Genomic DNA, 12,499 nt, shown 5'->3' with positions numbered 1-12,499 from the left:
TACGAATCAATGTGGAGAGCTAGGACTCCGGGGTAAGCTCACGATCAAGATACAACGGGGCAAGGATCCCTGGCTGACACAAATCTTTTTCATAAGTTAATGGTAGGAAGGTACCTTATATGCGATGATTCTAGGCGGATATATCTTATAAGGAAATACTAGGTATTTTCTTTTCCATGATGCGTATCTAAATCAAAGTTCGAGACGCAAACCTCTTTCCACGTATCATGCAACTTCCCCACAAAGATTCAATGAAATCTTTATCGATAACACGCAGCTATCAAATCATGGCTCCCACATCATCCCAACAATCGCTATCTCTAAAAGATCCGATGCCTTTACAAAACTGGGCTCTGTTATTTACATCAGGATTAGCAGTTCAATTATAAGTCACGCGTTCGACGATGGCCGTCACAGGCTCTTTGGTCAGATGGGGACTCGTACTGCCCCTCATAGTCGTCGCTTTTGCAGTTGCGTACCGTCTTCAACAGCCACTCACAGCTTCGGACGAGGAAGATTCAGCAACATATTGTTATAAATCCATCCGGACACATGATCCTGAGCACGCTGAAGCTCAATGTTTCACTGTTGCGGATGGCGTCTTTACTGCTGTTGGCCCACGAGATGCTGATCAGTCGATGATAGATGGTTATGTGATCCCAGGACTCTGGGATGGACATGGTCACTTGCTCCAGTACGGGGAGTTCCTCCACTCTGTTGATTTATTCGGTGCCCAATCTCTCGCGGAGGTGCGTACGAGGATCAAAGACTATATCTCTGCCAACCCTGGAGCCGGATCGAAAGATAATTGGGTTCGCGGAGTTGGATGGGATCAGACCTTTTTTGGGCGTATGCCTACAGCTGTGAGATACTCATATCTATTAGCTTCCCGCCATACACTAAGAAGTTTCATAGGCAGATATCACGCAGGATACAGAGCTCAGCAGCATCTATCTCATGCTTGATCGCATTGATGTTCACTGCACTTGGGTTTCCCAGCCTGTTCTCGATCTCCTTCCATCAGACCTCCCTGAAGCTGTCCCGGGAGGTGAGATCATCCGCGACCCTGGCCTCGGTGTCTTCTGCGATAATGCCATGGACATGGTCATCTCAATTTGGCCTCAACCTGGCCGGGACTTCAAGGCTCGTGCAGTCAAGACTGCCATGAAGCGCCTTAACGAGGTTGGTCTTGTTGGCATGCACGATGCTGGAGCAACTCCAGGCACTTTGAATCTCTACAACGAGCTCTCTTCGGGAGACGACTGGACCCTTCGTGTCTATGCAATGTTGGAATGTCCTCAGCGTAACTCGTACTGCCCAGAGGTAGCTGTCAAGTTCGCCCGAGACGATGATCGCTTTGCAGTTCAGAGTGTCAAACTATTTGCGGGTATGTGTCTCTTTCAAAATCATCTAAGGTGGTGGTTAACCTCGGACAGACGGCGCTCTCGGAAGTTGGGGCAGCGCCATGCTCGACCCATACTCCGATCACCCGTGGACATCAGGCTCGCTCCTTATCAACGCCTCTGCTCTTACTGATGTGACCAAGCGCTGGGCTGCCGACGGATACCAGGTCAATATCCATGCTATCGGTGATCTTGCCAATCGTAACGCTGTTGACGCTCTTGAGGCGGCTCTTGTCCAGCAATGTCTTCATGAGGCTACTGCTCAGGGTGCATATCCTTCGACTCTGGACCAGCCCGTAAATGGGTCTCACGACCAGATTGAAGCACGTGCTGCTTGTCAAGCTCGTCATCGCTTTCGCATTGAGCACGCCCAAATAATTCACCCAGCAGATCAGCGACGGATTCTAGAACTCGGCATCATTCCCTCAATCCAACCCACACATGCAACATCAGACATGAAGTATGCTCTTGCTCGTCTCGGTAAGGACCGTCTCTCGTCCTCCGCCTACCGGATGCGTTCTGTTCTTCCTGCCCATCCGATTCTGGGTAGCGATTTTCCTGTCGAGCCCCCCAACCCATTCCAGGGCATCTACGCCGCCGTAACCCGTCGAAGCCCGCATACGGGTCGTGGAACAGACGATAGCCCTGATGGCTGGCACACAGAAGAGGCATTGAGCTTAGATGAAGCGATGTGGGGATTCACGGGAGCTCCTGCTTATGGGGCCTTTCTTGATAGTCGCGCTGGTGTCATCCGCGAGGGTGCTTTAGCTGATTGGGTGGTCCTTGATACCCCTATTGAGTCTTATGATATAGATGATTTACGCACCCTAAAGGTTAAGGAGACATGGGTGGCAGGCAAACAGGTGTATGCACGATCTAACGCTGACTAGAAAGCCGGCCCTATTTACCATAAGGAAAAAAACCATCAAGAAGAGGGCCCAAGAGTTTGGATAATTGCCAAGTTAGACATAGCTGATGTACACATGATAAAGCTAGAAATAAAAGTTGTATTTTGTTGATCTCTCTGCACCTATATTCGCACACAAAATGATCTAACAGTTCTTTTAATATGGTACTGTTATAGCAACCGAATGGAACGTCTGGATGCCACCAAGTCACGACATCTCATAGACCTCTCCCGGGATGAAAGAAACGGACTCCCACCTCTGTCCCTTGTGTGATAGAAATCAACCACCCAAACGCCGCGGAATAGGTCTTCGGAACGAAGACCAGCCTCTTTAGAACCAAAAACTTGCAAGACGCTAACCTCCAACGCCGAATATCACGAATCAGTTTTCTTCTGGTGCCATGAACTCTAGTCCGACTTAACAGTAAGTTTGTTTTCCCACCATTTTGCAAATTTGACCGTTGGGATATCGACCGCTCGCCAGAATACATCAGCCCACCAAAAGATAGTTGGAATCACAAAGAGCGAGCTCAGGACAAAACCAGCAGTGAAGCGGTGCCCCTCGGTGCCCGTCACGCTATAGCACCATTTTTCGAAATGATATCCAACGGCATGGATGGCGGGTCCATGCATAAGATAAAGGGCATAGGAGATCTTGCCCAAGTACTGCACGAAGGCCGAGTTGAATACGCGCTGCCAGTTAGACGAGCGGCTCACTGCGAGAACAAACATAACAGCACCCGTACATTGCCAGTATCTGTACTTCTCGGCCGCCCACCACTTAGGAATCAGCGACGTAAGGTAGATCCAGCCCGGTGTTCGATCACCGCCCTCATCGGGTTGGCTCATAAGATATAAGCTTGCGACACTGAAAATTGCCCAGAAAGCGCTCTGGTACCAACGGCCGTGATTAGACTGGGTCTTCTCCTCGATGGGGAGGGCAGGAGGTGAGACGTGGGCGCCGCGGATAAGATCAATCTCAGCCAGGACCATGCCGCAGAGGAACATGAGAAATTCCCAACGGGAATTTCGGTAGGTAAAGAGCATTATACCGGCAACTGTGATGAATCGGTACTGACTTCGAAGTCGAGCAGTGGCTATTAGGGTGAGGAAGAGATACAGCGAGCAACGAAACTCAACAGGGATGGTCCACAGATGCTGGTCATAGTCTAGATGAATGGTTAGTAGGGTTTGTTTAAGTGGATGATTTGACTTACTGGTGCTTCCACCGTGGGTCTTCCAGCCGAAGACATGGACAAAATCGAACATATCCTTTGCCCATTCTGCGAACTGAGCATAGTTTGTAGGGAGACGCGAAGGATGAGGTTCTCTGACGTTCCTCATGAAAGTACGGTCCATGGCAAACTCTCTCGTCCATTCGTAAACACCCAAGCGGATGAAGGAGACGATCATTAGGGTGGAGATGGCGGTTGGAAGGTATAGACGTATGCCTCGTCGGAACACTAGAGAACTCATGGTAGTCGAGAAGTCCTGAGTGTTCCTACCCCGGATGAGCTTGAGAGGTCGATAGGAGAGGGCATATCCCGAGATGACAAAGAAAAGACAGACGGCTGGAGGGCCCTGATACCACAATCGGATAATTGGTAGCTTCAAGACGTTGTAGTGGGCATCGTCACAGCCCCAGCCTTTGGCGATGACGAATGCCTGGTAGAAGAAATGACAGAACAAGACGACAAGGGCGGCAACACCTCGCATACCGTCGAGGTAGGCTGTAGGAGCGAGCTTGGTCGGTCGAATCTGTTCACGAGCATGTCGTCCCTGTAGATAACTGGGAACGAAGAACCAGGCGAAGCGAACTAGGTAAACTCTCCAGGGGGTTGAACGAACGTAGTCCACAGGAGCGAGAATGGGGCCGGCCCATTTCTCAAAGTGAAGCCGATGGTGGTCTTGATCATCTCGACCACTGTCACTGTCAACGTCGGAGACAGACCTGTTGTCGAGCAACCCCATCTTCTCCTCGTCAGATAGTGAGTGTATCGAATGAGAATGACGACTCATAGTTGAAAGTTCAGAGATCTTTTGGACGGTCCTGAGATGGCAGAGATGGAAAACGAGGAAGGAAGTGGCCTAGGACGCAAGGTAGGAAGGAAAAAGGGCGTGAGTTACCAAGTGGAAGCGTGGAACAAAAAATGACATAAATGGAAGGAGTGTGATAATCTTTCAATCACCGGTACAGGAAACAAATAGAACAGTTTTGACCAAAGTAAAACAAAAACTGGAGGAAATCTGGACGAGTGTTTGCCGAGAGATCAGCTGTGGAGGAGGAAACGAGGAGGAGAGTGAGGACTAGAGATGCCAAGAGATGGCCACCAGGGGATCTCTTGTAGTCTCTGTAGGTACTGAAGAAACACGGCCGTTGATGTAGAGAACAAAGGACGACGACGACGACGACAAAGAGAAGGAAACAAGGAAAGGCAAACTACCTTATGGTATACATAGTGTTGGGATTGGGAGTCAGGGTTATACAGTATCTCACAGTGTCACTGCTATACAAGTGACAGACACCTGCAGTTCCCGTTCCAGCTTCAGCTCCAGATGTTCACACGAACGGACAGAGATGGCCTATCAACTCGCACCGTCCCATGAACCAAACGTCTATCACTGGAGACACGCTGTGTTTCAACATCTCGATTCGCCTTGAAACGCCCTGCTTCGCTTCCTCATATGCATACATAATAGTATAATACAGGTTATAAATGCCATGAATGCATATCCACATTGCCCACCATTCTACCGATCTTCGACAGTTCAAGCCGCACACTAGTCAGGACCAGGGGCAAAGAATGGAGATCTGCAGCATCTTTGTGGAGTTTTTATAGCAAAAGATGGTTGATGATTGCATGACAAGTGCTTGATATGATGCCGATAACCGATTTTCCTCAAATATCAGTTTAAGCATGAAATAGAAAGTGTCATGATGCTAGAATTTCATAACGTTTTATCATTGTATAAGGTAGGCAGATGGATAATGCGGCTTAAAGAAACGCACCTAAAACATCATATGTGTATCAAAGACGACAGAGGTTTCTGGAGGCTGCCGCTTACAAAGACAATGCCATGATACCTTTATTTTCCACGCCATGGTGAGACATCTATTTTAAAACTGGGGTGTCGATTCAGGTAAGTAATAAGCATTGGTTAAGAAAAAGCCAAGGTTTTTACCCCTGTAAATCTGCCCGTTTCTTTATTTCCGTCTATTGGATAACTTTAACTGCATACCTTTTTTCGCAGGATTATTCTTGACTTCTTAATATTTCGATTGTTGTTGCACATACTCCAGTAATTATAGACTCTCCGATATTTTTCAAATCGACGACTCTATTATTCTTCTTCATATGCATTATTTCGCCCTGACGTCGAACCCGCTCTAACTTGGACCCACCACACAAGTATGATAACGCCCAAACGATCCCGCCAGACCCAATTATTTCCAACATGTAGGGTTCCAGATACTGGGATGCTCCCTCGGAAACGCGCGTACGTAAGGTACTATAGCCTCCCCTACCCTTTCAACTGCTATGGATATCTAGACTGGTGATGCAGGCATTCCACCGGTGCACCGGATATTGTCTCATCTGAACAATACAGAGCTTCAAGGGTTGCATATAAATGTTTGGCTCGGCTAAGCGGCTTCGACTTTACGGCAGAGCCATTGAGGAACAGCACATCCTCAGTTACGCAAGATGAGAGATCCGCCCTGATGATCACACGGCCCATCATCATCTATCATCTGCGCCACTTCAAGCTGCCATCTAAGACGACTGGTCGGCAGCACACAAGGTAGTATTCCCGGCGTTACAGCTCGACTAAATTCCCGGTGAAGCGTAACTCAAACACGACACCATCCTAAACTGTAAAAGAGCCATAACCTCTAGCATAACTCATGCGGCCAGCTAATTCGAGCTCTATGTGAACCCAGACATCATTGAGGATACTAACTTGGTGCGTAGTCGATCAACACTTGGCAAACTAGTTGGTTCGTTTGTTGGTTCGTCCTGACTTCGATCTCAAATCCTCTTCTCTGCGGCCGATCTCAATCGTCAACATGAAACAACCAATAAAGCTTGTTTTCCTCTTCGCTCTCTCTGACACGACAACTGGACTCTCATGTGGAGAAAAACTGGGCTCTGCTTCAGGGAAGGGAGAGCTCCCAGCGCGTCAACACGGCGCCTCATGAGCTCACAGCTGACGACGACAAAAACAAGAGGACCCAGATTTCCATCGTAGACGATAGGGGCTGGCGAATAGACAGTGTTCATGTTGCGTCTTGATACCGTATTTTGAATCTATGCATGATGTGTTATGCACTGTACACCTCGGCATTGATGATTTTATATCTGCTTCAGTCTGCCAAATACCGTAAGTAGCTAACTGACCACAAGGTACCAATCCTCACTACCTCGTACCGTAAAACATATAAGCTTGCCAGGTCCTATCTCGCATCTACTAACATTGCAAACATCGCCCTGTGGACCTGCTTCTGCCGATGGTTTCAAAGTGTGCTGTGATCTACACGACTATCACTATCACGCTTCACTGCCAGCCATCTAGTTTCTCGCCGACCTCATCTTGACAGATGAGCTGAACAGACGACACGTCATCTGTGCTTGCCATTCATCCAAAACCGAACCCCAGCAGCATTAGTAGAGCCTGACAGATACGCTACATTTCCTTTTCATGGCCCACCGCGCTATACAATCTGTACTTGATCGTCGACTCAGCCTGCAGTCCTGTCAACCCATTACCTAGCTATATTTGTTGAAGTTGCTGAGTTTATCGGTGTCATATATGAACAAGCATCAGTGACATCAAGTCAATTGGATTTAACACCAAGTTCGTATGTATATTGTCTTTCATTAGCGAGCGCTTCTTGATTCCATTCGTATAGTCCCTTTTGATGTGATATAATCAAATCCCCTGTTCCCTTCCTTGATTTATGAAACGCCCACATTTTCGTCCAAAACACCTGCCAACGCCCTAAGATAAATCTCATTGTATCACATGTAGAATTTGCAATCCCTAGTTTTCGAGCCAGTCGAGGAAGTCAGGGGTGAAGTAGCTGACCACAATAGTAGCGCCAGCTCGAAGAATGCCTTCTGTTGACTCGAAAGCCATTGCCTTGAGATCGAAGACTCCAGCCTTGGCTCCGGCATGTATCATAGCATACTCACCACTGACCTGGTATGCAGCCACGGGAAGATCTTTACCCAGATCCTTGGCATCACTGATAATGTCGAGATACTGACTAGCAGGCTTCACCATAATAATATCGGCTCCCTCATTGATATCTCGCACGATGGCACGTCGTGCGAGGCCACGACCACCGGGAGGAAGCTGGTAGCACTTGCGGTCACCAAATGAAGGTGCTGAGCCGGCGGCATCTCGGAAGGGGCCATACAAGCAGCCTGAGAACTTGGCTGAGTATGACATAAGAACGGTCTTGTGGGCAATTCCCTCCTCAATTAGTTTAAGCTTGATGGCGCGAATGCGGCCGTCGTTCATGTCTGAAGGAGCTACGCAGTGAGCACCAGCCTTAGCATAAGCGATGGCGACATCAGAGATACGGTCGACAGACAACTGGTTGTTCAGACTGCCATCATCACGGAGAATACCGCAGTGGCCATGAGAAGTGTACTCGCAAAGACAGACATCACAGCAGATGAAGAGCTGAGGGAAACGGCGGCGAATGATTTGAATGGCCTTGATGACAGGTCCTTCGGGGTCGTCAGCGGCGGTACCCAGAGCGTCCTTTGTACCAGTTTGCATGGGGACACCAAAGAGCATAACAGAGCGGAGGCCCTTATGAACGAGGGGCTCGAGGAAGGGAATCAGCTTGTCACAGCTGAGCTGGTGCTGGCCGGGTAGAGAAGGGACGAGAATCATGTCGCCTTCGCCGTCGGTGACGAAGAGAGGGTAGATGAGCATGGACTATATACATCCTGTTAGACACCTCGGTCTTAGTGACTAAGGGCTCAATTACGCTACATACCTTTGTGAGTTGGCGCTCGGCCTGCCATGACCGGGCCAGAGGGTGGAAGTAACCACCATGAAGCTGGCTTGAAATATCGCCGGAAATGCTAACGCTGGTGGCAGCAGTGCTGGTGTAGGACATAGCACGCGAGACGTGTGAAGCTCGGTCATCGAGAGTCGAGACGGATGAGCGGGGGCCGGGGATCTGAGGGCGGCGAGCGCCATTGGAGTCGCGAAGGCTCAAGTCCTGAACAAGGCTGGAGAAAGACATGATGGCGATTACGATTGATGGTGGTTTGGACAGAAGATGGTTGGTTTTGTAAGGATGAAGAGCGAAAGTTTCAGGGCGAAACAGATGGCGGGCCTCGGGCGTAAGGTGGCCAAAAATTCAACGGTCAACTGGGGGTCCTTGTGATGGCGGGACAGGTCGGAAGGATGACGATTGAAAGATGAAACAACGCAAATCACGAACAGTAAGACAAGGGGTATCGAGAGGATCTGAAGGAGCAGAGTAAGACAAGATGGAAGTTGGGGAGGGAAAAGATAATAAAGGTCGGGTGTTGGGGACTAGAACCTGAGATAGAACAGCAATTGCCAATGAGAGCGCTGGTATAACTGAGCCCGTCAGCGATTTCCTTCTTGCGCATGTGCACGCGGCGTGGTCGGTCAAGTTCGGAAAGTCTGTTCTGCCCAATCAGAGGAATCAATCCACCCCGACTCCATAATATCGCCCAATCGCTACCGATTGCCACTGGAAAATTTCCTCAACTGTCTTAGCTGAGCTGCGCCGGCGACTGCCGACCTCGCTTCACTGTCATCGAACCAGCAGAGAGACCCTTAAAAGCACCTCGGAATCCTTCTGTTTGGGGACATTTTCTTACAAGGGTTGACTCGGAGGAACCGTTGTGATGGATTAGACAATTCGATCAATTGTCACCAGATTCTAGTCTTAGGTATGACGGAACTCCGAATTATATGTCAAATCTCCCGGAACGCGTCTAAAGTCTTCCAAAGATCCATTAGATCAATCCATTGACTACCTTATCTCAAGAAGCCGTGGAAAACTGCCAGCCCCAACCCCGCAGGCCAATAACGGCCCCGACTTTTCTAATTCCGCGCCCCGCCCCGCCCTTGACGCTCTTCTTTCCGGCCGCTGCCGGCAGGCCGGAACAAGTGGGGGGGGTTCTCCGGAGATGCCACCGCAAAGACATGCCATATTACCGAACAAGCTCCTTATCGCGTGATTCAATGTTTGGCATTTCCTCGGATCGTGGAAGCACAGAGAGTCTGCTTTCTCGTACTTAGCAATGTTTCTTGATGGCCTATAGGCATGACTTTTGTACCTGCGTTTTGCAGTGCGCAAAGCATTAGATGATGGGGGCCTTGACCCCAAAGCGCTTTACATATAAATCGTTATTAGACTGAAGAACTTCGTCTGTCTTGGCATTCCATTCAAGCGAAAACTGGGCATACTAGGCCTGGACGGTTGATTTTGGAATATTTTCAAGCTTCAGCTTAGGTCAAGTAACGGTGCAAATATTCAACAACATCGCTCGCATCGTATGACTCAGGAGTATGAAGTCCGGCTCCAGAAAGGCGATCGATCTTACAGCAGAATGCATATTCCCAAGGCGCAGCGAGTACAGTTAAGCAAGGCTCCTCGAAAATGACTTCCCGCTGATTATATGCTTGCTGCGAGAGCGTTCGTTGTTTATCCTTTGGGATAAAGAATATAGTGCGGTTGTTGAGCCAGTCTGAAATCAATGTCTTGTCCTTCTTTGATGCAGACCGGATGCCCGCCACAAGGTGCTCGAAGTCTTCAGGTGTCAGATTGTCGTTGAAGAAGTCGACATCGTGCGTAGCCTCACGAGACTGCAGATAAATGGTGTTGACTGCGCTGCCAACAGCGATGATGGTGACGTTTCCATGTTTCTTGTTGATCGCAGCCGCCACGTTTGAAAGAGCTGCAAGGAGAGTTTCACGTCGAAAGTTTGGAGCTGGAACATCATGACCAGGCGTCTTCTGGGGTTTTAGCTCGCGCAGTGTATCTGCACCTCTTCTCTGCGCCCACCTGGACGCAGCCTGTCCCATGGTGCTGTCGTCGTGCAAAATACAAGCTGTTTAAATGATTATGGGTGATGACCAAAGTTGATGCAGATATTAGAATGGGAGGCTAGGTAATTCAGAGGCGGAAATGTTAGGCAGAGCATTGCAGCTGTGAGCCAGTGCCGGTCAAAGGTGTTGATTCGTGCTCTAGGTATATTACTTTCATTCTTGCATTAGAACGACCTTTTCTCAAACTTAGAACTAACAACTCTAGAAATTCACGTATGGTCAAAAAGGTATGTGTGAAGGACATCAATGGAACTTCCGAAGAAATACTTAACACAGACAAGAAAGAATCTAACTGTTTCATAGAAGCGTCCACCATGCCTTGTCTTCCAGCAATCCGTGCTGTCTACCAGAACCTCAACTGTCTCTCTTCTTCTGGCCAAATGCACGATGCTCCGGAAGTTGCTTGGTTGCTCGCTCAACGACATGAGCGCCAGGGAAAGCCAGCGCTTACCAAGGGAAAGAACCCTGTCGCGTCCCTCTACCGAATGTACGAGTACCTCGTCGTTGGATATACCGCCGGGCTTCGCTCTGAGATGGAGTACTTCTTCAAACAATCTACATGGTCTGTGAAGGCTATCCCGGATCCTGAAGATACAGACCCAGCCCGCTATGCGATCCTTGCTGTTCTCACCCACTACCTCGCAAAGGTCTTCAACCGACTCATTGAAAGAGGCTTACCACGGGGATGTCCTGCGATCATTGCTGGTGCAGAAGCCGAGGCGGAACTGCGTGCCCGTGAAGTAGTTCTTGAACTTCAACCATCCTGGGCCAAGGCTGTGCGTCGTCTGGATGAGCCGATCACCATCCCAAACTCTTCTGGTGAAACGCCAGAGGACAGGTTCCGAAGCGCCGAGTTTCTGGCTATGAACATAATTGTTACTGAGCCACATGTGGCCTTTGTTTAGGGCGAAAATCATGGTACTCAGGTGCTCTTGTAGTCACTTCGACAAGAAAATTAAATAATAACTTTGATTGGTTGTCTCTTCTCATTATCTCTTAGTCCGCCAACCATTGCTGGGTTCACAAGCTGACAGGTCGTCGTCACCTGCTTCTTTCTCGTTGGTAGCGATCTCAAAAACTCCTTGGATAGCTTCATTAAACTCCATAAGTTTCCATCACATAAAGCCTTCTCATATGTCTTCTGCAGTCTATCAAAAACCACAGATTCCTGCCCATATCCTTCATGTACATGCCCGAAAACATGCAGCAGAGGACGGGTGCGCCAAAGCGCTTGAAGAAGATAATAACATCCGAGATTTAGATCGAGATGGGCAAAAGGAGGGCCGTGAGTGACGAGAACATCAATATCGTTCGGAACCGTACCTGACCAAACATCTTTGCTTCGCGGGTATTGAAACGACCAGTTTCCGTGGTGAGGTGATAGAGGGCATCCATATATCTTCAAACTTCGTCCGCTGTCGCAGGTAACGGTTGTGGTCTCATTCTCAAGATAAATGCAGTCTCCCCAGTCTAGGCATTCTCCTTCAGCTGCTGCTTGCCCCCGACGATCACAGCCTTGATCGAGCAGTAAGTCGTGGTTTCCTGCCACGACAACCTTGTGTGTGTGTGGTTGAGAGTTGAGCCAAGCAATAGTAGCCTTTAGCTCTCCTAACGATCCTGACTGTGTAAGATCTCCGGCGTGAATGAGTATATCTCCGAAGGGTAGATGAGGTTGAGAATTATGCGTGTCTGATATGCACACAGCAGAGATGGGATTTGCGGGAGGCTCGTGGATAATGCGACGACGAGTGTATAAGAAATGCGCAAGAAATATGCACGGGTTAGACCAGAATTCTTGCCATTTGGTGGGACGTGGACGATTCAACAATACGTCGAGGTCGGTTTTCTGTGTGCCGAAAAGCATTCTGTTGGTGAGTAATGGATGAAGCACAGAAAACAAAATGCTTCTGAGAATAATGGTACATACCTTATATAAGAAGGTACCTACCTTACCTTTAGGTTTATTGCAGCGATGTAACTTTAGGCATCAACAGGCAGAGCCATAACTGAAGCCTTTGTCCCAGGCCGGCGTTATCCAGTTCTGTGAACCTTTTCTGACTTAGGTTGCCGACTCAGATACATA

The 12,499-nt window shown here is 48.8% G+C and overlaps 6 protein-coding genes across 6 annotated transcripts; 2 read left to right on the top strand and 4 right to left on the bottom strand.

The window, feature by feature from the left end:
* The first annotated feature begins 293 nt into the window (after nt 1-293).
* Nucleotides 294-2,422, top strand: FOBCDRAFT_260929 (amidohydrolase 3). Its single transcript, XM_031184238.3, has 3 exons — nt 294-863; nt 916-1,387; nt 1,437-2,422. Exons 1-3 carry the CDS (start codon nt 405-407, stop codon nt 2,291-2,293), a joined length of 1,788 nt encoding a protein of 595 aa, XP_031039880.2. The 5' UTR covers nt 294-404; the 3' UTR covers nt 2,294-2,422.
* Nucleotides 2,423-2,570: 148 nt separating this feature from the next.
* On the bottom strand, nt 2,571-4,454 carry FOBCDRAFT_35962 (acyltransferase family-domain-containing protein). Its single transcript, XM_031184237.3, has 2 exons — nt 3,528-4,454; nt 2,571-3,479 (listed from the first exon to the last, which is right to left on the bottom strand). Exons 1-2 carry the CDS (start codon nt 4,327-4,329, stop codon nt 2,719-2,721), a joined length of 1,563 nt encoding a protein of 520 aa, XP_031039879.2. The 5' UTR covers nt 4,330-4,454; the 3' UTR covers nt 2,571-2,718.
* A 2,677-nt stretch (nt 4,455-7,131) lies between these two features.
* FOBCDRAFT_35956 (uncharacterized protein) lies at nt 7,132-8,870 on the bottom strand. Its single transcript, XM_031184236.3, has 2 exons — nt 8,321-8,870; nt 7,132-8,259 (listed from the first exon to the last, which is right to left on the bottom strand). Exons 1-2 carry the CDS (start codon nt 8,570-8,572, stop codon nt 7,351-7,353), a joined length of 1,161 nt encoding a protein of 386 aa, XP_031039878.1. The 5' UTR covers nt 8,573-8,870; the 3' UTR covers nt 7,132-7,350.
* Nucleotides 8,871-9,765: 895 nt separating this feature from the next.
* Nucleotides 9,766-10,392, bottom strand: FOBCDRAFT_293299 (uncharacterized protein; the record flags this gene model as incomplete). The annotated part of the gene is made up of 1 exon (XM_031184235.3): nt 9,766-10,392. One exon carries the CDS (start codon nt 10,390-10,392, stop codon nt 9,817-9,819), a length of 576 nt encoding a protein of 191 aa, XP_031039877.2. The 3' UTR covers nt 9,766-9,816.
* A 338-nt stretch (nt 10,393-10,730) lies between these two features.
* Nucleotides 10,731-11,321, top strand: FOBCDRAFT_293297 (uncharacterized protein; the record flags this gene model as incomplete). Its single annotated transcript, XM_054704649.1, has 1 exon — nt 10,731-11,321. One exon carries the CDS (start codon nt 10,731-10,733, stop codon nt 11,319-11,321), a length of 591 nt encoding a protein of 196 aa, XP_054560624.1.
* Nucleotides 11,322-11,371: 50 nt separating this feature from the next.
* Nucleotides 11,372-12,290, bottom strand: FOBCDRAFT_293295 (Metallo-dependent phosphatase-like protein; the record flags this gene model as incomplete). The annotated part of the gene is made up of 1 exon (XM_031184232.3): nt 11,372-12,290. The coding sequence occupies exon 1, from the start codon at nt 12,278-12,280 to the stop codon at nt 11,372-11,374; it is 909 nt and encodes a 302-aa protein (XP_031039874.2). The 5' UTR covers nt 12,281-12,290.
* Nucleotides 12,291-12,499: the final 209 nt, after the last annotated feature.

Source organism: Fusarium oxysporum, chromosome V (genome assembly GCF_013085055.1).
Source record: "Fusarium oxysporum Fo47 chromosome V, complete sequence".
NCBI classification, from domain to species: Eukaryota; Fungi; Ascomycota; class Sordariomycetes; order Hypocreales; family Nectriaceae; genus Fusarium; species Fusarium oxysporum.
The sequence above is the reverse complement of the archived record's forward strand: the minus strand, read 5'-3'. Positions and strand labels throughout refer to the sequence as shown.